We start from the raw sequence: 25,259 nt of genomic DNA on the forward strand, positions 1-25,259 counted from the left end.
ACACACACACAGAGAGTGACACACACCCACAGACACAGAGAGAGAGAGAGACACACACAGACACAGAGAGAGAGAGTGAGAGAGAGAAACACACACAGACACAGAGAGAGAGAGAGAGACACACACACAGACAGAGAGAGAGAGACACTCACACAGGCACAGAGAGAGAGAGAGAAACACACACAGACACAGAGAGAGAGAGAGAGAGAGAGAGAGAGACACACAGACACACAGAGAGAGACACACACACACAGACACAGAGAGAGAGAGAGACACACACAGACACAGAGAGAGACACACACAGACACAGAGAGAGACACACACCCACAGAGAGAGAGAGAGAGAGAAACAGAGAGAGAGAGACACACACACAGACACAGAGAGAGAAAGACACACACAGACACAGACACAGAGAGAGAGACACACACACAGACACAGAGAGAGAGAGACACACACAGACACAGAGAGAGAGAGAGACAGACACAGACACAGAGAGAGAGAGAGACAGACACAGACACAGAGAGAGAGAGAGACAGACACAGACACAGAGAGAGAGAGACAGACACAGACACAGAGAGAGAGAGACAGACACAGACACAGAGAGAGAGAAACACACCCACAGACAGAGAGAGGGAGAGAGAGAGAGAGACGCACACAGACACAGGGAGAGAGAGAGAGAGAAACACACTCACAGACACAGAGAGAGAGAGAGACAGACAGAGAGAGAGAGAGAGAGAAACACACCCACAGACAAACAAGCACATGCACGAGAGAAGAATTACAATGACCTGCAAAGTTCTTTCCACAGGAGCTGACTGACCTGCTGAGTGTTTTCAGTAACCTTCATGTTTAAATCCTTTACTGAGGACGAGATCAGTATCATTGGAATGAAGCCTGTGAAATGAGTTCTGATTTAGGGTCACATCTAAATATTCCCCCGTCTTTTCCTCTTTTCAATACTAATCAATCTGCTGTGCATTTCAACTATTTCCTTTTCTTAAACACATGATGCTAGAGACTATTACCATTATCATAACAGAGACATCGGCCCATTTACAATAAAGGGTTAACCCTGTGCTAGGAATGTCCTGTGCAGGGAACTCACTGCTCCCAGGGTTGACAATTGTAAACAATTTTACAACACCAAGTTATAGTCCAGCAATTTTATTTTAAATTCACAAGCTTTCGGAGGCTTCCTCCTTCGTCAGGTGAACGATGTGAATGGTTCACCTGACGAAGGAGGAAGCCTCCGAAAGCTTGTGAATTTAAAATAAAATTGCTGGACTATAACTTGGTGTTGTAAAATTGTTTACAATTGTCAACCCCAGTCCATCACCGGCATCTCCACATCATGACTCCCAGGGTTGGCCTGATTGGCTTCCTGCAGTCTGGGGTTTGCAATCTATCGCACTCCTCGTGGTAGCTCCTGGATGTTAACGACTGTAACGTGAGTGACAGCATCTTAACAAGTCCACCACCACCCAGAGCAGGCAAACAAACTGAAAACAGTCAACTGTTGAACTGTAGCACAGTATAACTGGGTGTTGCAGTGAAGCACAAACAGGCAAATGGTCAACAAATGTCGAGAGATCCGAAATGAGGGAATCTCAGAATGATTTTTCTTCTTTAAATAAAACTTCTCATCACTCCTGTTTCACTTCCTATTTTACTTCCAAAACTGACAATTCTGTAAGTACAGTGACAGGAATGGTGAAGTAAAGACTGTTAATGCAGACACACCAAGAGACATTCTCTATAGAATTCGATAGCACAGAAGGAGGCCATTTGGCCCATAGCCCCTGTGCTGGCTCTCTGACTCAGCTATCCACTTAGTCCCATTCCTCTGCCCTTTTAAAAACAAATTCAAATATTTACCCACTCCCTATTTAAACCCAATTCTGGATCCTGCTCTCCCCGTTGTTCCTAGTTGGGAGTTCCATGTCCCAACGTGACCAAAATAAAACATTCCTGTAATCACCCCCGTTATACTTTTGATGGAGATTTTAAAATGATGTCCTCTAGTTACTGACTCGACAACCAATAGAAATAATTGTTCCCTATTTGCCTTATGAACCTGTCAAAATTTTGAACACAGCTATCAGATCTCCTCTTAACTGTTTTGCTCTAATTAAATGAGCCCCAGTCTCTCCCCATAACTACAGCCTCATCCCTGGGATCATCCTACTAAATCCTTTCTGCACCCTCTCCATAAGTTTGCCATCCTCCCTAAAGTAAGGTAGAAAGGGATAAAAGGTTATGTTGATAGGGTGAGATGAAGTAAGGTGGAAGGAGGCTCGTGTGGAGCATAAACTCCGCCATAGACCAGTTGGCCTGAATGAACTGTTCCTGGGCTGTAATTTCTATGTAACACTCTGCAACCAATGGTAGAGTGGGGCGGAGGGCCACGCGCAATAGACCAGGGTAGACGTGCGCAGAATATGAGCAAAGACCCAGCTGGAGGAGATTGCAAAGGTAGGAGAGGTGAGGCCATGGATGAGGATTTTGAAGTCAGTGAGGACAGTGAGTTAACATGAGTGTCAATATCAAGTCAGGGAACTGTACTGAACCATGGGTAGAGACTCAGAATTTTACAGCTCAGAATGAGACCGTTCGGCCCATCGTGTCTGTGATGGAACTCTCCCCTGAGTTCCATTCCCCTGCCCTTTCTCCAAACCTTATATTTTTTCTTTTTCAGATATTTATCCACTTCCCTTTTAAAAGCTGTTGTGGATTCTGCTCCCCTCACTGTTTCTAGTTGGGCGTTCCTTGTCCTGACAATTCTCTGCATAATAATAAATAAAATCTCCTGTTCTTCCCCCTTTGTCCTTTTGATGATGATCTTAAATTGATGCCCCTTAATTACTGACTCAATCACCAATTGGAATAGTTTTTCCTGATTTACTCTATCGAAGCACCTCATAATTTTGAATGCCTTCATCAAATCTCCTCTTAACCTTCTCTGCTGTAATGAAAAAATCCCCAGCCTCTCCTCATAACTAAAGTTGCTCATCCCTGGTATCATCTCAGTAAATCCCTCTTGCACCCTCGCCATAACCGAGCCATCCTCCCTAAAGTAAGGTACCCAAAACCATTCCATCTGCAGTCTAACCAATGATTTGTCCAGGTTTAACGTTACCTCTTTGCATAGATTCCACTCTCTACCCCTTTATAAAACTACAATCACGTATGATTTATTTTATAGCTTTATCAACTACTCCCATTTTTACAGATTTGTGTGTCTGAAACCCTATGGGCTCGATTTGTAAATTAAAAAACGGGTGGGTTGGGGGCGGGGGGACATTGAAAATTGCCACCATTTCAGACCCACCCCCAACGGGGGCGGGACGAGGGGTGGGCAGCCAACCCGCTCCCAGGAGACGGGTCGGGCCTTAAAACCTTTCAAGGAGGCTTCAGGCCTCCATTTTTAAATAATTCCCTATTTCAGCCCCGGGGGGCCGGGATTCCTGGGCCTTCTGTTTTACGCCTCATAAAAGGAGGTGAGAAGGCCTGAGACTGCAGGTAAGTGCCTAGAAAGCACAGCTTGTGGGCCCCGAGGAGCAGGAATGCTTCCCCCAGGCCCAACAAGACTACCTGCACTGACCCCCCTACCCCGACCGCTGACCCCCGACCCCCTGACCCCCATCCTGATCCCCCAATCCCGACCCCACTCCCCCGATCCCGATCCTCTGATCTTGATCCCCGACCCCGACCCTCCGACCCCGACCCTCCGACCCCGACCCTCCGACCCCGACCCCGACCCTCCGACCCCGACCCTCCGACCCCGACCCTCCGACCCCGACCCTCCGACCCCGACCCCGATCCCCCGACCCCGACCCTCCGACCCCGACCCTCCGACCCCGACCCTCCGACCCCGACCCCGACCCTCCGACCCCGACCCCGATCCCCCGACCCCGACCCTCCGACCCCGATCCCCAGACCCCGACCCTCCATGCAAGCAAAGACTTACTGAAGACGTCCTCTCCCTGGCTGCTCTCCCGTCCGACTGAGACCAGCCTGTCAATCAGCCGGTCAGTCAGCCTGTCAATCAGCCGGTCAGTCAGCCTGTCAATCAGCCGGTCAGTCAGCCTGTCAATCAGCCGGTCAGTCAGCCTGTCAATCAGCCGGTCAGTCAGCCTGTCAATCAGCCGGTCAGTCAGCCTGTCAATCAGCCGGTCAGTCAGACGGGAAACCGTCAAAAAAATGGAAGACGTCCTTACATCAAAGTCAGAAGGAGGTCTGGGAAACCCGGACTAATGGGTTTCCTGACCTCAAATTCACCCCTCTGCCCCCTTCCCGGCTCCGTTTGAAAATGGAGCCCTATATCTCTATACTCCTCAACTCCTTTTAAAGTTTTAGTGTATATTTCCTCTCCTTATTCCTCTCAAAATGTATCATCAGATTTCTCTACATGAATTTTATCTCCCATTTATCGGTCTGATCTACCACCATGTCCTCCTTATGGTCCTCTTCATTTAACCATGTCCCTGTTTTATTGTTTGCAATTTTGATATTGAGATTGATTATTTATTTATTATAGAAAGACGAGCACTGACCTTTGGGGGACACCACTGTTCACATCCCTCCAGTCTGGAAACCCTCCATTAACCACCACTCTGTCCTTTAACCAGTTTCCCAGCCCTGCTGCCCCACTCCCTTTAATACCATGTCATTATTATTATCTGATTGTAATTGAGTCTATACTGGGAGATCCCAACCCTAAAACCTGCAGTGGTCGGCCCAGCATAGTAACAGAGAGAGATACTGGAGATTTTACAACTGCAGTCTGTGTGGTTCTCCATTGCTGGTTCGAGAACACGATCACTCGGTTTTTAAATCCCTGGACTACAAACAGTGCCCATCACTTGCACCATGGTAGAAATGAAGCAACAGAGAACAACAGGGATAATTTTGACATAAAAAAATCAAGTACCTGGCCAGAGTACACTGTATTGTTATGAATTAGAAGTTTTTTTGAGGCCGGTACTTGAAGTAGGAACAATAGTTGAGGATCCTGAGAGTATAAAAGTCCTGTCAGGTGACACTGCTGGATCTCGGGCACCACACAGTGGGCTGTGGGTCTGTGCCCACTGATCTCACACACTGTGGGCTGTGGGTCTGTGCCCACTGATCTCACACACTGTGGGCTGTGGGTCTGTGCCCACTGATCTCACACACTGTGGGCTGTGGGTCTGTGCCCACTGATCTCACACACTGTGGGCTGTGGGTCTGTGCCCACTGATCTCACACACAGTGGGCTGTGGGTCTGTGCCCACTGATCTCACACACTGTGGGCTGTGGTTCTGTGCCCACTGATCTCACACACAGTGGGCTGTGGGTCTGTGCCCACTGATCTCACACACTGTGGGCTGTGGTTCTGTGCCCACTGATCTCACACACAGTGGGCTGTGGGTCTGTGCCCACTGATCTCACACACTGGGCTGTGGGTCTGTGCCCACTGATCTCACACACTGGGCTGTGGGTCTGTGCCCACTGATCTCACACACTGTGGGCTGTGGGTCTGTGCCCACTGATCTCACACAGTGGGATATGGGTCTGTGCCCACTGATCTCACACACACTGGGCTGTGGGTCTGTGCCCACTGATCTCACACACTAGGCTGTGGGTCTGTGCCCACTGATCTCACACACTGGGCTGTGGGTCTGTGCCCACTGATCTCACACAGTGGGATATGGGTCTGTGCCCACTGATCTCACACTGTGGGCTGTGGGTTTGTGCCCACTGATCTCACACACTGTGGGCTGTGGGTTTGTGCCCACTGATCTCACACACTGTGGGCAGTGGGTCTGTGCCCACTGATCTCACACACTGGGCTGTGGGTCTGTGCCCACTGATCTCACACTGTGCGCTGTGGGTCTGTGCCCACTGATCTCTCACACACTGTGGGCTGTGGGTCTGTGCCCACTGATCTCTCACACTGTGGGCTGTGGGTCTGTGCCCACTGATCTCTCACACTGTGGGCTGTGGGTCTGTGCCCACTGATCTCACACACTGTGGGCTGTGGGTCTGTGCCCACTGATCTCACACACTGGGCTGTGGGTCTGTGCCCACTGATCTCACACACTGGGCTGTGGGTCTGTGCCCACTGATCTCACACACTGTGGGCTGTGGGTCTGTGCCCACTGATCTCACACACTGTGGGCTGTGGGTTTGTGCCCACTGATCTCACACACTGTGGGCTGTGGGTCTGTGCCCACTGATCTCACACACTGGGCTGTGGGTCTATGCACACTGATCTCACACACTGGGCTGTGGGTCTGTGCCCACTGATCTCACACACTGGGCTGTGGGTCTGTGCCCACTGATCTCACACACTGTGGGCTGTGGGTATGTGCCCACTGATCTCACACAGTGGGATATGGGTCTGTGCCCACTGATCTCACACACACTGGGCTGTGGGTCTGTGCCCACTGATCTCACACACTGGGCTGTGGGTCTGTGCCCACTGATCTCACACACTGGGCTGTGGGTCTGTGCCCACTGATCTCACACAGTGGGATATGGGTCTGTGCCCACTGATCTCACACTGTGGGCTGTGGGTTTGTGCCCACTGATCTCACACACTGTGAGCTGTGGGTTTGTGCCCACTGATCTCACACACTGTGGGCTGTGGGTCTGTGCCCACTGATCTCACACACTGGGCTGTGGGTCTGTGCCCACTGATCTCACACTGTGCGCTGTGGGTCTGTGCCCACTGATCTCTCACACACTGTGGGCTGTGGGTCTGTGCCCACTGATCTCTCACACTGTGGGCTGTGGGTCTGTGCCCACTGATCTCTCACACTGTGGGCTGTGGGTCTGTGCCCACTGATCTCACACACTGTGTGCTGTGGGTCTGTGCCCACTGATCTCACACACTGGGCTGTGGGTCTGTGCCCACTGATCTCACACACTGGGCTGTGGGTCTGTGCCCACTGATCTCACACACTGGGCTGTGGGTCTGTGCCCACTGATCTCTCACACAGTGGGCTGTGGGTCTGTGCCCACTGATCTCACACAGTGGGATATGGGTCTGTGCCCACTGATCTCACACTGTGGGCTGTGGGTCTGTGCCCACTGATCTCACACACTGTGCTGTGGGTCTGTGCCCACTGATCTCACACACTGTGCTGTGGGTCTGTGCCCACTGATCTCACACACTGGGCTGTGGGTCTGTGCCCACTGATCTCTCACACACTGGGCTGTGGGTCTGTGCCCACTGATCTCACACAGTGGGATATGGGTCTGTGCCCACTGATCTCACACTGTGGGCTGTGGGTCTGTGCCAACTGATCTCACACACTGTGCGCTGTGGGTCTGTGCCCACTGATCTCACACACTGTGCTGTGGGTCTGTGCCCACTGATCTCATACACTGGGCTGTGGGTCTGTGCCCACTGATCTCACACACTGTGGGCTGTGGGTCTGTGCCCACTGATCTCACACACTGTGGGCTGTGGGTCTGTGCCCACTGATCTCACACTGTGGGCTGTGGGTCTGTGCCCACTGATCTCACACAGTGGGCTGTGGGTCTGTGCCCACTGATCTCACACACTGGGCTGTGGGTCTGTGCCCACTGATCTCACACACTGGGCTTTGGGTCTGTGCCCACTGATCTCACACACTGTGGGCTGTGGGTCTGTGCCCACTGATCTCACACACTGTGGGCTGTGGGTCTGTGCCCACTGATCTCACACAGTGGGCTGTGGGTCTGTGCCCACTGATCTCACACACTGTTGGCTGTGGGTTTGTGCCCACTGATCTCACACACTGTGGGCTGTGGGTCTGTGCCCACTGATCTCACACACTGTGGGCTGTGGGTTTGTGCCCACTGATCTCACACACTGTGGGCTGTGGGTCTGTGCCCACTGATCTCACACACTGGGCTGTGGGTCTGTGCCCACTGATCTCACACAGTGGGATATGGGTCTGTGCCCACTGATCTCACACTGTGGGCTGTGGGTTTGTGCCCACTGATCTCACACACTGTGGGCTGTGGGTTTGTGCCCACTGATCTCACACACTGTGGGCTGTGGGTCTGTGCCCACTGATCTCACACACTGGGCTGTGGGTCTGTGCCCACTGATCTCACACTGTGCGCTGTGGGTCTGTGCCCACTGATCTCTCACACACTGTGGGCTGTGGGTCTGTGCCCACTGATCTCTCACACTGTGGGCTGTGGGTCTGTGCCCACTGATCTCTCACACTGTGGGCTGTGGGTCTGTGCCCACTGATCTCACACACTGTGGGCTGTGGGTCTGTGCCCACTGATCTCACACACTGGGCTGTGGGTCTGTGCCCACTGATCTCACACACTGGGCTGTGGGTCTGTGCCCACTGATCTCACACACTGGGCTGTGGGTCTGTGCCCACTGATCTCTCACACACTGGGCTGTGGGTCTGTGCCCACTGATCTCACACAGTGGGATATGGGTCTGTGCCCACTGATCTCACACTGTGGGCTGTGGGTCTGTGCCCACTGATCTCACACACTGGGCTGTGGGTCTGTGCCCACTGATCTCACACACTGTGCTGTGGGTCTGTGCCCACTGATCTCACACACTGGGCTGTGGGTCGGTGCCCACTGATCTCTCACACACTGGGCTGTGGGTCTGTGCCCACTGATCTCACACAGTGGGATATGGGTCTGTGCCCACTGATCTCACACTGTGGGCTGTGGGTCTGTGCCAACTGATCTCACACACTGTGCGCTGTGGGTCTGTGCCCACTGATCTCACACACTGTGCTGTGGGTCTGTGCCCACTGATCTCATACACTGGGCTGTGGGTCTGTGCCCACTGATCTCACACACTGTGGGCTGTGGGTCTGTGCCCACTGATCTCACACACTGTGGGCTGTGGGTCTGTGCCCACTGATCTCACGCTGTGGGCTGTGGGTCTGTGCCCACTGATCTCACACAGTGGGCTGTGGGTCTGTGCCCACTGATCTCACACACTGGGCTGTGGGTCTGTGCCCACTGATCTCACACACTGGGCTTTGGGTCTGTGCCCACTGATCTCACACACTGTGGGCTGTGGGTCTGTGCCCACTGATCTCACACAGTGGGCTGTGGGTCTGTGCCCACTGATCTCACACACTGTTGGCTGTGGGTTTGTGCCCACTGATCTCACACACTGTGGGCTGTGGGTCTGTGCCCACTGATCTCACACACTGTGGGCTGTGGGTTTGTGCCCACTGATCTCACACACTGTGGGCTGTGGGTCTGTGCCCACTGATCTCACACACTGGGCTGTGGGTCTATGCACACTGATCTCACACACTGGGCTGTGGGTCTGTGCCCACTGATCTCACACACTGGGCTGTGGGTCTGTGCCCACTGATCTCACACAGTGGGCTGTGGGTCTGTGCCCACTGATCTCACACACTGGGCTGTGGGTCTGTGCCCACTGATCTCACACTGTGCGCTGTGGGTCTGTGCTTACTGATCTCACACACTGGGCTGTGGGTCTGTGCCCACTGATCTCACACACTGGGCTGTGGGTCTGTGCCCACTGATCTCACACAGTGGGATATGGGTCTGTGCCCACTGATCTCACACTGTGAGCTGTGGGTTTGTGCCCACTGATCTCACACACTGTGGGCTGTGGGTTTGTGCCCACTGATCTCACACACTGTGGGCTGTGGGTCTGTGCCCACTGATCTCACACACTGGGCTGTGGGTCTGTGCTCACTGATCTCACACTGTGCGCTGTGGGTCTGTGCCCACTGATCTCTCACACACTGTGGGCTGTGGGTCTGTGCCCACTGATCTCTCACACTGTGGGCTGTGGGTCTGTGCCCACTGATCTCTCACACTGTGGGCTGTGGGTCTGTGCCCACTGATCTCACACACTGTGGGCTGTGGGTCTGTGCCCACTGATCTCACACACTGGGCTGTGGGTCTGTGCCCACTGATCTCACACACTGGGCTGTGGGTCTGTGCCCACTGATCTCACACACTGGGCTGTGGGTCTGTGCCCACTGATCTCTCACACACTGGGCTGTGGGTCTGTGCCCACTGATCTCACACAGTGGGATATGGGTCTGTGCCCACTGATCTCACACTGTGGGCTGTGGGTCTGTGCCCACTGATCTCACACACTGTGCGCTGTGGGTCTGTGCCCACTGATCTCACACACTGTGCTGTGGGTCTGTGCCCACTGATCTCACACACTGGGCTGTGGGTCTGTGCCCACTGATCTCTCACACACTGGGCTGTGGGTCTGTGCCCACTGATCTCACACAGTGGGATATGGGTCTGTGCCCACTGATCTCACACTGTGGGCTGTGGGTCTGTGCCCACTGATCTCACACACTGTGCGCTGTGGGTCTGTGCCCACTGATCTCACACACTGTGCTGTGGGTCTGTGCCCACTGATCTCACACACTGGGCTGTGGGTCTTTGCCCACTGATCTCACACACTGTGGGCTGTGGGTCTGTGCCCACTGATCTCACACACTGTGGGCTGTGGGTCTGTGCCCACTGATCTCACACTGTGGGCTGTGGGTCTGTGCCCACTGATCTCACACAGTGGGCTGTGGGTCTGTGCCCACTGATCTCACACACTGGGCTGTGGGTCTGTGCCCACTGATCTCACACACTGGGCTTTGGGTCTGTGCCCACTGATCTCACACACTGTGGGCTGTGGGTCTGTGCCCACTGATCTCACACACTGTGGGCTGTGGGTCTGTGCCCACTGATCTCACACAGTGGGCTGTGGGTCTGTGCCCACTGATCTCACACACTGTTGGCTGTGGGTTTGTGCCCACTGATCTCACACACTGTGGGCTGTGGGTCTGTGCCCACTGATCTCACACACTGTGGGCTGTGGGTTTGTGCCCACTGATCTCACACACTGTGGGCTGTGGGTCTGTGCCCACTGATCTCACACACTGGGCTGTGGGTCTATGCACACTGATCTCACACACTGGGCTGTGGGTCTGTGCCCACTGATCTCACACACTGGGCTGTGGGTCTGTGCCCACTGATCTCACACAGTGGGCTGTGGGTCTGTGCCCACTGATCTCACACACTGGGCTGTGGGTCTGTGCCCACTGATCTCACACTGTGCGCTGTGGGTCTGTGCCCACTGATCTCACACACTGGGCTGTGGGTCTGTGCCCACTGATCTCTCACACACTGTGGGCTGTGGGTCTGTGCCCACTGATCTCACACACTGTGGGCTGTGGGTCTGTGCCCACTGATCTCACTGTGACAATAAATTTGTCTTGGGCGACTGTGTAAAACAGGCAATAGTAAATCGGACACCCGTTCTGTATGCTGTCCGATTTTTCTTGTCCATTGCCCTGGACTATGGCCGACCGGCCTGGCTCAGGTACGAGATCAATGAGACTGCTGTCTGAGCGGTGATGGGGGAGAAGGTCAGTAGATGCTCTTCTCCGACTGGGCAAACAGTGACGCCGATGGAAGCTGCGGAGTTTTCAATGCTAATCTGCATGGTCCTTTCAGTTGTAATTCTGGCCAGGCAGCAAGGGAAGTGATGAAAGGGACAAAACAGGGTGAGAAACACATCAGAATAAATTTTAATGAAAAGATTGAGACGTCTAAAATGTTAATCTGAACAGGGGTTTGACCTCCGTTAAGGAAGTCTGGGTTAAGCTCTACTGTAATATGACAAGGACCACTCAGAGAAGGCAATGTTTGACCAACGTCTGAACTCTGAATTTCTCCACCAGATGCTTTGCTGTAATCAGTGACACACAATAACCTCTCCCTTTCTTTGACAGGCTACAAAGCCCCGAGTCAGTGTCCCACTCTCAGCGATCGTGGCGGTCAGGACCACGATGCCACTGGAAATGCCAGATAAAGACAATACCTTTGTGCTGAAGGTGAGTGTGACACTTGGATAAAGGCTGACTGTACCATCGACCAGCGGCTTCTCATCCCCTTGGACCAGATCATCAATCATACATAGAACCATTCAGCCCCTCGAGCTTGTTCACCATTCAATTAGATCATGGCGGATCTATCTCTTAATTCCATCTACCCTCCTTGGTTCCATAACATTAATCCCCTTACCTAACAAAAATCGATCAATCTCAGTTTAGAAATTTTCAATTGACCCCCAGCCCCAACAACTCTTTTGGGGGAGAGTGTTCCAGATTTCCACTCCCCTCTGTGTGAAGAAGTGCTTCCTGACATCACCCCTGAACGTCCTAGCTCTAATTTTAAGATTATGCCCCCTTGTTCTGGACTCTCCCACCAGAGGAAATAATTTCTCTCTATCTACCCTCTCAATTCCTTTAATCATCTTAAACATCTCAATTAGATCACCCCTTAATCTTCTACACTCGAGGGAATACAAGCCCAGTCTATGCAACCTGTCCTCATAATTTAACCCTTTTATCCCCACCAGTAACGATGCATATCTTTAAATATTGTTCATTGAATAAATAATTTATCGCCCTTGGCATTGTTCATGATCTTTCCCCTAAATGTTTAATTACAGTGTTGTGTTTTGGAGTCTATGTGTGTGATATATATATATAAATATATATAATTTTTCCTCCCTATACAATTTATACTTCCATTATAATTTATAGCTGACTGGCCTAGAAATCCGATCATGGCCAGAATCGGTTCACAGGGGACTGGACACGCACGGCCCGGGCCTGTTGGAAGTGACTCAGGCAGTGCATAATATTCGTGCTGTCTGATCATTATCATCACGCTATTCATTGGCTGCACGCAGGAGGGGGAGTCGGATAGCTGGCGTCTATGACGCTACTTAAAGGCAGCCGGCATCTCTTAAAGGGGAGGTGTATTCTGGCTGCAGACATTAGGGGAAACAGTTCTGAGTGAAGATATGGCTGAAGCAACTAGAGAGAGGGCAGCAATGTTCTCTGATGCGGCCTTGGAGGCCCTGGTGCAGGTAGGAGACAGGAGGAGGGACATCCTCTTCCCGCAGAGGGCAGGAAGCCCTCCGAGCAAGTACTCTGCCATCAGTGGAAAGAGATTTCAGAGCATGTCAATGCCAGGAGCACTGCACCCAAAACATGACTGCAATGCTGGAAGAAATTCAATGATCTCACTAGAGCTCTTATGGTAAGAACACCGCTCTCACATTGAATCTGCAGCACAGAAGCAGGCCATTCATCCCAACTGGTTCATGCTCCACACAAGCCTCCTCACTTCCAACTTCATCTAACCCTATCAGCATACTCCTCTCTTCCTCATGTACTTATCTAGCTTCCCTTTAAATGCATTGATGCTATTTGCCTCAACTACTCCTTGTGGTAGCGAGCTCCACATTCTAACCACTCTCTGGGTAAAGAAGTTTCTCCTGAATTCCCTATTGGATTTACTCTCTGCTCCCAGCTGTTCCACGAACAGCCTCACTAATCATAAAACTCACCACTCAACACTCCCCTGTCCCACCTCCATTCACTCCTACAATCACTGCACCACACTTTACTACATCTCCTTCTCCTTGTAGTCACACATCACCGCTGCTACAACCCTCACTGACCCAAACTCACATCTCGCTCACTGACTATCATTGTTATAAATTAGAAGGTTTTTTTTTGTAGAAGCCAGTACTTGATGTAGAAATAATAGTTGAAGATACTCTGAAAGTTGAAAAGGTCTGTCAGGTGACACCACTGTGTATTGAGCATCACAGATTAGGACGTGGGTTTGTGACCACAGTTCGGACTCTGAGATTGTGAAACATTTGGTTCAGCCTGAGACAGGGAGGGGAATGGGGTCAGTGGAGCGAGTATGGAGTTTGTACTGGGACCGAAGACAATGACTTTGATCTTCCCAACATTTAACTGGAGGAAATTTTGGTTCACCCAAGACTGGATGTTGGACGAGCAGTCTGACAGCACAGAGGTGGTGGGGGGGAGAGGCAGTGGGGGGAGAGGGCTGGGTGTCATCAGCGTACAGGTGGAACCTGGCCCCATGTCAGCGAATGATGTTGCCACGAGCATAATTTAGTTGATGGAGAGGAGAGGGCCAAGGATAGATCTCGGGGAGCTCCCAAGCAAGGGTGGGAAGAGAAGCCATTGCTAGAGATGCTCTTTCGAAGATCGAATAGAGAGGCGTTGACCCAAGCAAGGGTCATCCCACCGAGCTGGACAGCAGACAAGAGACGTTTGAAGAGGATGATGTGATTGACCATGAGGGGGATCAAGGAGGGATAGTGCATCATGGTCATGGCCACAGTGATAGAAAATGTCATTGGTGACTTTAATTAGGACAGTTTTGGAGCTGTGGGAGGAGCAGAAACCTGTTTAGAAGGATTGAAACAGAATTGCGAGAGATACAAACATAGATCTGGGAGGTGACAACAATTAGGCAAAGCATGGGGAGAAGATGGGAAGGGAACCACTGAGGTCACATTTTCCCCATAACGCCCAACCCAAATGCAGCCAGCCACTACCTCTTAGCTGAAAGGCAATGAGAAAAGAAAAGTTAAGTTTCTGGTCAATGGTGAGCCCCAGGATGTTGTTGATGGGGGATTCGGCGATGGTAATGCCGTTGAATGTCAAAAGAAGGTGGTTAGATTCTCTCTTGTTGGAGATGGTCATTGCCTGGCACTTGTCTGGTGCGAATGTTACTTGCCACTTATCAGCCCAAGCCTGGATGTTGTCCAGGTCTTGCTGCATGCGGGCACGGACTGCTTCATTATCTGAGGGGTTGCGAATGGAACTGAACACTGTGCAATCATCAGTGAACATCCCCATTTCTGACCTATGATGGAGGGAAGGTCATTGATGAAGCAGCTGAAGATGGATGGGCCTAGGGCACTGCCCTGAGGAACTCCTGCAGCAATGTCCTGGGGCTGAGATGATTGGCCTCCAACAACCACTACCATCTTCCTTTGTGCTAGGTATGACTCCAGCCACTGGAGAGTTTTCCCCCGATTACCATTAACTTCAATTTTACTAGGGCTCCTTGGTGCCACACTCGGTCAAATGCTCAGTCATAGTCAAAAGGCTAATAGAATGTTAACCTTTATAACTAAAGAGTTACAATATAAAGGAGAGGCAGTTTTGCTACAGCAATATAAAGTCCTGGTTAGACCACAGCTCTGGGCACCATACTTTAGAAAGGATATACTGGCCTTGGAAGGAGTGCAGCACAGATTCAGCAGAAAATCACCAGGGCTCCAAGGGTTAGATTATGAGGAGAGATTATATAAACTAGGCTTGTATTCCCTGGAATATAGAAGGTTGAGGGGTGATTTGATTGAGGTTTTTACGATTTTGAAAGGAATCGATAGGGTAGAGAGAAACTTTTTCTGCTGGTGGGGGAGTCCAGGACAAGGGGACGTAACCTTAAAATCAGAGCCAGGTGATTCAGGAGAGAAGTTAGAAAACACTTCTTCACGCAAAGGGTGGTAAAAGTGTGGAACTCCCTCCCACAAAAAGCAGTAGGTGATTGCTCTATTGATCATTTTAAATCTGAGATCGATAGATTTTTGTTAGCAAATTGTATTAAGGGATATGGTGAGTGGATGGAGTGAGGATACAGATCAGCCATGATCTCATTGAATGGTGGAACAGGATCGAAGGGGCTGAATGGACTCCTCCTGTTCCTTTGTTCTCAGTCTGCACTGCAGAGAAACACCAATGCTCCAGCAAATTCGATTTCTGTTATAAATGTTGCGATTTAACTGTAAATACCAGCATAAAATCAAATATATAAAAATAAGGAGACACTATGACTTTAAAATGAAGAGTGAATGACATCTGCAAGTGCTGGTCCAATAACCTCACTTTACCTGAACACGAGACTTGCTCTTGACTCCCCTTAAACAATACTATGGAGATTGACTAGTTATAAACCAGATATTTGATGTCTTGGTGATGACCCAGCAGCTTCCTCATGGCTCCTAGTGCAGGGTAACTGCCCTCAGCCTTTGTGATACGATTTATAAATGGATTGCTTTTCTATGATCTTAAAAGGCGCCTTCAGTGTGTGGCGAGATATTTGACACATGGACCCAATCACAGAGCTCTCATTGGGTTGCAATTTCTGAGAATAGTACATCTGGCATCGTCACTAATTCCTTTTTATTTATACTTTTTATTTTACTATATTTGGACAAATTACACTCTGAGACAATGTTGAGAGTGAGTTCTATCGAATTCATCCCTTGCAGCAGGACGATTCAACATTCCCAGTTCTGGAGAATGTCAATACAATGATTGTCTTTTACATTAAATAAACCTCCTTGCTCAGCAGTGGGGGGAGAGGGGGGAGGGAGAAGGAGGGAGGGGAGGGGAAGGTGTCATGACCTCCCCTAAACATTTTGAGGTCGGCCAACGCTGCTTTGGATGACCGCCTCCATTCCACTCCCAGGAACCTGTCACCTGTCTTTTTTAAGGAGTCTTACAACACCAGGTTATAGTCCAACAGTTTTATTTGAAATCACAAGCTTTTGGAGGCTTCCTCCTTCGTCAGGTGAGTTTGGGATTCCATAAAGGTACAGCATATATAGTCAGAGAACAATGCCTGGTGATTACAGATAATCTTTCCAACTGCCCGTTATCAAGACAATCAAAGGAGTTGAATAGTGTTCAGACAGAGAAACATTACATACAAGACTACTGAATACACAAACGGTCAGAACACAAAGACAGAGAGAGAGATAGAGAGAGAGAGAGAAACATTCGAAAGGAAGAGAAAGAGAGAGAATGACCAGTTGTATTAAAAACAGATAACGTTTTTTCGCTGGTGGGGTTACATGTAGCGTGACATGAACCCAAGATCCCGGTTGAGGCCGTCCTCATGGGTGCGGAACTTGGCTATCAATTTCTGCTCGACGATTTTGCGTTGTCATGTGTCTCAAAGGCCGCCTTGGAGAACGCTTACCCGAAGATCGGAGGCTGAATGTCCTTGACTGCTAAAGTGTTCCCCGACTGGGAGGGAACCCTCCTGTCTGGCGATTGTTGTGTGGTGTCCGTTCATCTGTTGTCGCAGTGTCTGCATGGTCTCGCCGATGTACCATGCTCCGGGGCATCCTTTCCTGCAACGTATGAGGTAGACAACGTTGGCCGAGTCGCAGGAATATGAACAATGTACCTGTCTTTTCCTCCAGGTTCAGTCTGCAGGTCTGTGCGGTTCCCGGTTTGGCAGTCTGACTAGGTAAGTCGGCATTCCCTGGTTCCCAGCTCAGCCACTTGCCTACTAAGTCGGCCTAACCTTGAGTTCATTCCCGCCAGTTGGCCAAACCCAGCTCCGCCGCTGTTGCTAAGGGTTATTAGGTCACAAACTCATGAAAAGCTCCTACGAGTCCAGATTTAATTTACAGTGCTGGTTCAGTAGAGTCTCCATCGAACACCAAGGGCTCAATTTTGAAATGGTGGCAGATTGGCAGCGATGGGGGGATGGGGGGGTGAAGAGGGGGAGATTGGGAAGGTGAAGAGGGGGAGATCGGGGAGGTGAAGAGGGGGAGATCGGGGAGGTGAAGAGGGGGAGATCGGGGAGGTGAAGAGGGGGAGATCGGGGAGGTGAAGAGGGGGAGATCGGGGAGGTGAAGAGGGGGAGATCGGGGAGGTGAAGAGGGGGAGATCGGGGAGGTGAAGAGGGGGAGATCGGGGAGGTGAAGAGGGGGAGATCGGGGGGGTGAAGAGGGGGAGATCGGGGGGGTGAAGAGGGGGAGATCGGGGGGAGGTGAAGAGGGGGGACATTGGGGGAGGTGAAGAGGGGGGACATTGGGGGAGGTGAAGAGGGGGAGATCAGGGGGGTGAAGAGGGGGAGATCAGGGAGGTGAAGAGGGGGAGATCGGGGGGAGGTGAAGAGGGGGGACATTGGGGGAGGTGAAGAGGGAGAGATCAGGGGGGTGAAGAGGGGGAGATCAGAGAGGTGAAGAGGGGGAGATCGGGGGGAGGTGAAGAGGGGGAGATCGGGGGGTAAAGAAGGGGAGATCGGGGGGAGTGAAGAGGGGGAGATCGGGGGGAGTGAAGAGGGGGACATCGTGGGGGTGAAGAGGGGGAGATTGGGGGGTGAAGAGGGGGAGATCGTGGGGAGTGAAGAGGGGGACATCGGGGGGAGTGAAGAGGGGGAGATCGGGGGGGAGTGAAGAGGGGGACATCGGGGGGAGTGAAGAGGGGTCATCGGGGGGGTGAAGAGGGGGAGATTGGTGGGAGGTGAAGAGGGGGAGATCGGGGGGTGAAGAGGGGGAGATCGGGGGGTGAAGAGGGGAAGATCGGGGGGAGGTGAAGAGGGGGAGATCGGGGGGTGAAGGGGGGGACATCGGGGGGGGTGAAGAGGGGGAGATCAGGGGGGGTGAAGAGGGAGAGATCAGGGGGGTGAAGAGGGGGGACATCGGTGGGGGTGAAGGGGGGAGATCAGGGGGGTGAAGAGGAGGACATTGGGGGGTGAAGAGGGGGAGATCGGGGAGGGAGACATCGGAAAGGTAGGTTGGAAAGGTAGGTTGATTTTGCGTTTTAACTTTGTGCAATAGTTTGTTATTTAATTTATTTTGTTTCTTTTTGCCTGATCCGGCCCTTCACCCTGGTTTCACCAGGCGTGAATCTGAAGCCGCCCAGGTAAGTTAAAAATCATTCTAACTACCTATTCTGTCACCAGTAAATTGCCTTAAGTACCTCAGTGAGGATTCCCGGTGGGACTCCTGGACTCGGGATCCCACGCACACAGGTGCGTCTGTGGGAAACTCGGAAGTCGGCAGGTTGGAGCCGGCTTCTGAACCCACTCTGCATTTCTGCAATTTTCGCAGCCCCCTGCCCCCAACGCACCCACAATTTAAGTTTAAAATTGAACCCCAAATCTTAGTTGGCGTAGACTTTGATGAGATCAGTCTGGGCTAATTAAGTGACCTGTTATTTTCTAATCCTTTCCCCATTTTTTTTTTGGCCAACTTGCTCCTCCCTGCAACGCTCCAATTCCATTGGCTCTGGGCTATTCCTAATCCAGGGGTACTGAGGACAATTGTAGCACTTGCCACCAACACCCTAACTGAGATCAGCTAACTCAATAATACCAGGGAATAAATCGGAGATGTTTTTGGACTGTATGGCTCAGTTACTCACTGTCTGAATCATCGCAGCTATCAGTGGAGCCTTCTTTAAAAAAAAGTGTTTAATAAAAATGTCTGCTCTGTGTGTGTGTGCGTGTGTGTGTGCGCGTGCGTGTGTGCGTGCATGCGTGTGTGCGTGTGTGTGCGTGCCTGCGTGTGTGCGTGCATGCGTGTGTGCGTGTGTGTGCGTGCCTGCGTGTGTGTGTGTGCGTGTGTGTGCGTGCCTGCGTGTGTGTGTGTGTGTGTGTGTGCGTGTGTACAGTCAAACACTGTCCCACCAGGAGCAGCTTAATTGGCTTCGGGCAAGGATTTTCTGACTTTGGCTGTTTTATAATTAAGAGTCTACTAGATTTCCTGTCAAGGATCAATTAATGGTCCCTGGTGTAAAGTTTACATTTTTTTTTTGCGATCTCAACCTTTTATCCACAATCAGTTGAAGCAGACCACTGAAATGACTTGAAAAGTGCAACAGGCCTTAAACCAAGTACCTGTGGTGAATACTTTAACAAGATGCTTCCAGCTGCTTCTTACACTCCAAATTGTTTATGTATTTCTTCCCTGTTTCTGTCACAAGTTTAACGTAAAATGGGAATATTTACTTGAAATGTTCAGTGTAAATGACAAATGTAGAACTGGTAGTATACTGAGTGCAGCACATTATGATCATAGAATGGTTGCAGCACAGAAGGAGGCCATTCGGCCCATCGAGCCCATGCTGGCTCTTTGTAAGAGCAATCCAGTTAGTCCCATTCCCCGGCTCTTCCCCCGTAGCCCTGCAAATTTTTTGGTTTCAAGTAATTATCCAGCTCCTGCTGGGAATTTGATTTTCTTTGGGTTTAGGTTTCGGGAATCTGAATCCTTGAGTTTCCATAAAGCTGAACGCTGACTTACAATTTCAAAACTACTGGACAACACCAATCCGCCTTGACCAGAGATCACAAACGTATCTACCCCAACCCCCCACCCTGGGGGTACCCAACATGTTCCTTTTACACCTATAGTGATCAGGTGCTAACGTAGGAACATGGGAACAGGAGGCGGCCATTCAGCCCCTCGAGCCTGTTCCGCTGTTCAATTCGATCATGGTTAATCTGCATCAACTCTATTTGACCCACCTTTTCTCCATATCCCTTGATATCCTTACTTAACAAAACTCTTCAGGGGCGGGGGATTGGTGCAAGTCTTCCCTCCCTCCCCCCCAACTCCCCCCTCCCCGCTGCCTCAATGCCCTTACCAGACCAGCTTCTGTATGGCCCTAATTTGGGCAGGTTTCTCCAGGAACACAAAGGCCCGTGTACGCTAATATTACAAAGCAGTGCACAAAGGGTTAATGATGTGGTGAGTCTGCTATCCAGTCACACTGCACTGCCTCTGTGTTAGTCACAGCACGAACCCTCCCCCCAGTGTCTAATCTGTCGGCCGAGAGTTGATGTCAGAAGACTTCAGCTTCACTCAGACCGCCAGGGAATTTGTGGCTGCAACAGAGTCTGTAATCCGTCCATTGGACAGGCGAGCACCGTCCCATTGGGGTCATTCATGATATTGAGCAGAGTATCCTTCTTATACTCTCGCACAAAAAATTTAAGAAAGTATTTTCATTTATGCAGCGCCTTTCATGACCTCAGAACATCCCGAAATGCTTCAGCCATTGAGAAGTATTTTTGAAGTGTAATCACTATTGTAATGTAGGGAAATGCAGCAGCCATTTTGCACACAGCAAGGACCCACAAACAACAATGATATAATGACCAGATAATCTGATTTAGTGATGTTAGTTGAGGGATAATTGTTAGCCAGGATGCCGGGAGAACTCCCCTGCTCTTCAAACAGTGCGACGAGATCCTTTACATTTACCTGAACAGAGGAGTCATCAGTTTGATGACTCCTCTGAAAACCGGCACCTCTGACAGTGCAGCACTCCCTCAGTACTGCATTGGACTGTCCGTATAGATTTTGTGCTCACATCTCTGGCGTGGGACTTGAACCCATAACCTTCTGACTCAGAGGCGAGAGTACCAGCAGTGAGCCACGGCTGTCTAAACATGAAGTAAGGGCTATTTTTCTGAAAGAACTGAGCTTCGATTTGAGTTACCTATGCTTAAATTTCTAATCCCATAAACTGAGCTACAGTTGATTACAGGGACTCTCCAGGTTAGTGTAGAAATGTAATTAGTTACTATGATGTTCGAGTCGTCTGGTTTTTTTGAATGGTAATTTTGTACCAGTGCAGAGCCAGCCCACTGTACAGGCTGAGCAGATGGCACTGCTAGATCCCAACAATACCTCCATGGATGGCAAACTCTAACTTTTTAGGAGTCTCGTTTTTCTCCACTGTTGTAGTAATGAGGTTGAGGTACAGATCAGCCATGATCTAACTGAATGGTGGAGCAGGCACGAGGGGCTGAAAGGCCTCCTCCTGTTCCTATGTTCCTATTAGCCCTGGGAACTGGTTGTCTAACCACAGTTTGATCCTAGAAATATTTCTCATTGTCACTGTGCCTATTTGATCCCATAATGGATGGGTGGGGTAAATTTCTCCTATAATGGGCAATTTCCTCTTAAAGGAGGAAGGGAATGGTAATTTCTTACCTCATTTTCATCAACATCTATTGTGACCATATTTGGAAATTATATCCTCAGACTACATTGCAGCCAGTTGTGCAGACGATAGGCTGCACCCGCAAAGTCTAGACAATAGACTATACCTACAAAGTCTAGATGATAGGCTATACCTACAAAATTTGACGATAGACGATACCCGCAAAGTCTCATTGTGAGCTTTATATTAACATTGGAATGTAGAAGATTGCTAATGACCATTGCAGTTCACCTGGGTGATCCTAATGTCCATGAAATATCATATTGTCGAGTTACAGAATAAAAAAGCGGGTAACATTTTTGCTGCAATTTACTGGGGTTGAACCAGTTGGAAATGATCCCTTTCACCATTACACTGACAACTTCCAGCTGCAGCTTTGCCTAGTGGGCTAGTCCCACGGTGTAGATTGTAGAGCTGATACAAGGTCATGCAGTTCTATTGCCTGACCATTGACCTGTGCAGGATATGAACCTACATTAAGCATTCTGAGGGTCTGTTGATTAATTGACTCAAGCAGCGTACACAGAGCGGAAAGAAAGATTTATAGAACCACAGACCCCATGCCCTCGGAAATGATCTAATGTACCGAAATGATTGTAACTGAATGTGTGCGTTTACATTTCGGTGTAAAATCCAACACTACTGGAAGGACCCAGTGCTGAGGCTGTGATTTGTTGTCTGGCAGGTGGAGAATGGTGCTGAGTACATCCTGGAGACCATTGACTCCTTACAGAAACACTCGTGGGTGGCTGATATTCAGGACTGCATGGACCCGGGGTAAGAGGGACTTTACTGCCAGTTACAGGAAAAAGGCGATTCTCCCCTTAAACATTTGAACCTGGGTTGAGTGAAAATATTTTAGCGAGAAATAGAAAAATATTTTCTATTTCACCATGTACATTTCATTATACCGCACAAAATTACACCTGACGTGAGATATACTGATTGTGGGCGATAGTGTGTGTTTATTACACATAGTCTCAGGCAATAATTAAATCGACAGCTGGAATTGGACTGCCGATTCGCTCTTGCCTGTTTTGTGTTAGTGCACCAGATGAATTCTGCCCTTTTAGTCCTTGGTATTGTTAGTCTGCTCACAGTTTTCCAGAGCAGGTGAGCCTTTAAAGCAATTCTTAATGTGTGATTTAACTACAGGAAACACAGCCACTGGGTTCTGCAGTTGATGCAGTGTCAGCAGGAAGTACAATGAATGTACCTGGTGGTTGAAGAAGTTTACTAGCGGGGAATTAGATAGTGTCAGTGTAAATAGCATCAAAGGAGTGTCTTGTCTGTGAAACCAAACTGATGCTCGAGCCTGCAAGTGACTCTCCCGCTTTACAGGGCCGTGTGAAGGTAAGTGAGAAGAGCAGAGGAGCTGTCAGGCTAATGAAGAGAGCTTTCAAAGTGGTACATGAGAGCACTCCAGGGCTCCTGCAAAAATAAATAATGATGCAGCTTGTCGTGAGGCCAGGCGGGTCATTGGGCTGATGAAGTGGGATCAGTGGGTTGTGTTCATCTGCAAGGGTGCACAATTACACAAGAATAAGCCTGTATCAATTTTCCACTGGTTAAAGACTGCCAGCAGTCATGGTCCAAAGGGTTCTCCTGGGTTACCACCAATGCTCTCCAACAAACCCATCAAACTTTCCTTACGGGCTGAAGAGAGTATTATTCAGAGTTGCGGTCTCACCCAGCAGGTTGTAGTAAGGATCCTGTTGTGTTTCTGGGCCTTTGCTGCCCTTATCTGAGATATGATGTGGAGATGCCAGTGATGGACTGGGGTGGACAAATGTAAGGAATCTTACAACACTAGGTTATAGTCCAACAGTTTTATTTTAAAATCACAAGCTTTCGGAGATTATCTCCTTCGTCAGGTGACGAAGGAGATAATCTCCGAAAGCTTGTGATTTTAAAATAAAACTGTTGGACTATAACCTGGTGTTGTCAGATTCCTTACACTTATCTGAGATACTTCAGCTCCTGTATTTCAGCTTAATCCCGTGGATGTGTTTTCAGATTCTCCCAGCCTCAGTGGCCCTGATGTCCAGGTAACTTTGATAATGCCCAGGAACGGAAAACTTTTCTTTGGTTACTGGATCTATCCTGTGCCTCTATGAGATCTTTCTTGTGTCTTTGAAAAACAGCAGTGCTTCAGAAAATTGAAGCTTTAACTATCAAGCAATTTTTTTTGAATAATAAAGGAACAAGTGAATAAATAAGTTACACCACACACAGATTTACTTTCTCCTGAAAAGGAAAATAATGAATATTCCCCATCTCTATGCTATTATTAGCCTATATATATGCAGTTATTTTTACTAACTGCAGGGGTTAAATGTCCCGATCTATCTCTTTGAAAGTTCCAAACCAACTCAATGATTTAAAGCTTTGATTTGAACAGGTAAAGGAGGGTCGATGTAGTGTACATCGATGTAGTGTACATGGATTTTAGCAAGGCTTTTGACAAGGTCCCACATGGCAGACTGGTCAAAAAAGTAAAAGCCCATGGGATTGAAGGGAAAGTGGTAAATTGGATCCAAAATTGGCTCAGTGGCAGGAAGCAAAGGGTAATGGTTGACGGGTGTTTTTGTAACTGGAAGACTGTTTCCAGTGGGGTCCTGCAAGGCTCAGTACTGGGTCTCTTGCTTTTTGTGGTATATATTAATGATTTGGACTTGAATGTGGGGGACTTGATCAAGAAGTTTGCAGATGATACAAAAATTGGCCGTGTGGTTGATAGTGAGGAGGAAAGCTGTAGACTGCAGGAAGATATCAATGGACTGGTCAGGTGGGCAGAAAAGTGGCAAATGGAATTCAATCCAGAGAAGTGTGAGGTAATGCATTTGGGGAGGTCAAGCAAGGCAAGGGAGTACACAATAAATGGAAGGATATTGAGAGGTGTAGAGGAACAAAGGGACCTTGGAGTACATGTCCACAGATCCCTGAGGGTAGCAGGACAGGTAAATAAGGTGGTTAAAAAGGCATACGGGATACTTTCCTTTATTAGCCAAGGCATAGAATATAAGAGCAGGGAGGTTATGCTGGAACTGTATAAAACATGGGTTAGGCCACAGCTTGAGTACTGCATACAGTTCTGGTCACCACATTACAGGAAAGATGTGATTGCACTAGAGAGGGTACAGAGGAGATTTACGAGGATGTTGCCGGGACTGGAGAACTTTAGCTATGAGGAAAGATTGGATAGGCTGGGGTTGTTTTCTTTGGAACAAAGGAGGCTGAGGGGAGATTTAATTGAGGTGTATAAAATTATGAGGGGCCCAGATAGAGTAGATAGGAAGGACCTATCTCCCTTAGCAAAGGAGTCAGTGACCAGGGGACATAGATTTAAAGTAATTGGTAGAAGGATTAGAGGGGAGCAGAGGAGAAATGTTTTCACCCAGATGGTGGTGGGGGTCTGGAACTCACTGCCTGAAAGGATGGTAGAGGCAGAAAGCCTCAACTCATTTAAAAAGTACTTGGATGTGCACTTGAAGTCCCGTAACCTACAGGGCTACAGACCAAGTGCTGGAAAGTGGGATTAAGCTGGGTAGCTCTTTTTCGGCCGGCATGGACATGATGGGCTGAATGGCCTCCTTCTGTGCCGTGAACTTTCTATGATTCTATGATAAACAGTCCCCAATTTTCAATACATAA

The 25,259-nt window shown here is 49.7% G+C and overlaps 1 protein-coding gene across 5 annotated transcripts in view; it reads left to right on the forward strand.

Moving 5' to 3' along the window:
* LOC137344773 (SH2B adapter protein 2-like) overlaps positions 1 to 25,259 on the forward strand; it is a 566,922-nt gene that overhangs the window by 86,154 nt on the left and 455,509 nt on the right. For all 5 annotated transcript variants that reach the window (XR_010968459.1, XM_068007911.1, XM_068007910.1 and 2 more), the window contains exons 3-4: positions 11,745 to 11,846; positions 22,291 to 22,382. Coding sequence is in view for 4 of the 5 variants with exons in the window: in XM_068007911.1 (XP_067864012.1) it covers positions 11,745 to 11,846; positions 22,291 to 22,382 (194 nt within the window). In the remaining variant the exon portion in view is untranslated. The remainder of the gene's footprint in view (positions 1 to 11,744; positions 11,847 to 22,290; positions 22,383 to 25,259) is intronic.

This window comes from Heptranchias perlo, chromosome 28 (genome assembly GCF_035084215.1).
Source record: "Heptranchias perlo isolate sHepPer1 chromosome 28, sHepPer1.hap1, whole genome shotgun sequence".
Taxonomy (NCBI): domain Eukaryota; kingdom Metazoa; phylum Chordata; class Chondrichthyes; order Hexanchiformes; family Hexanchidae; genus Heptranchias; species Heptranchias perlo.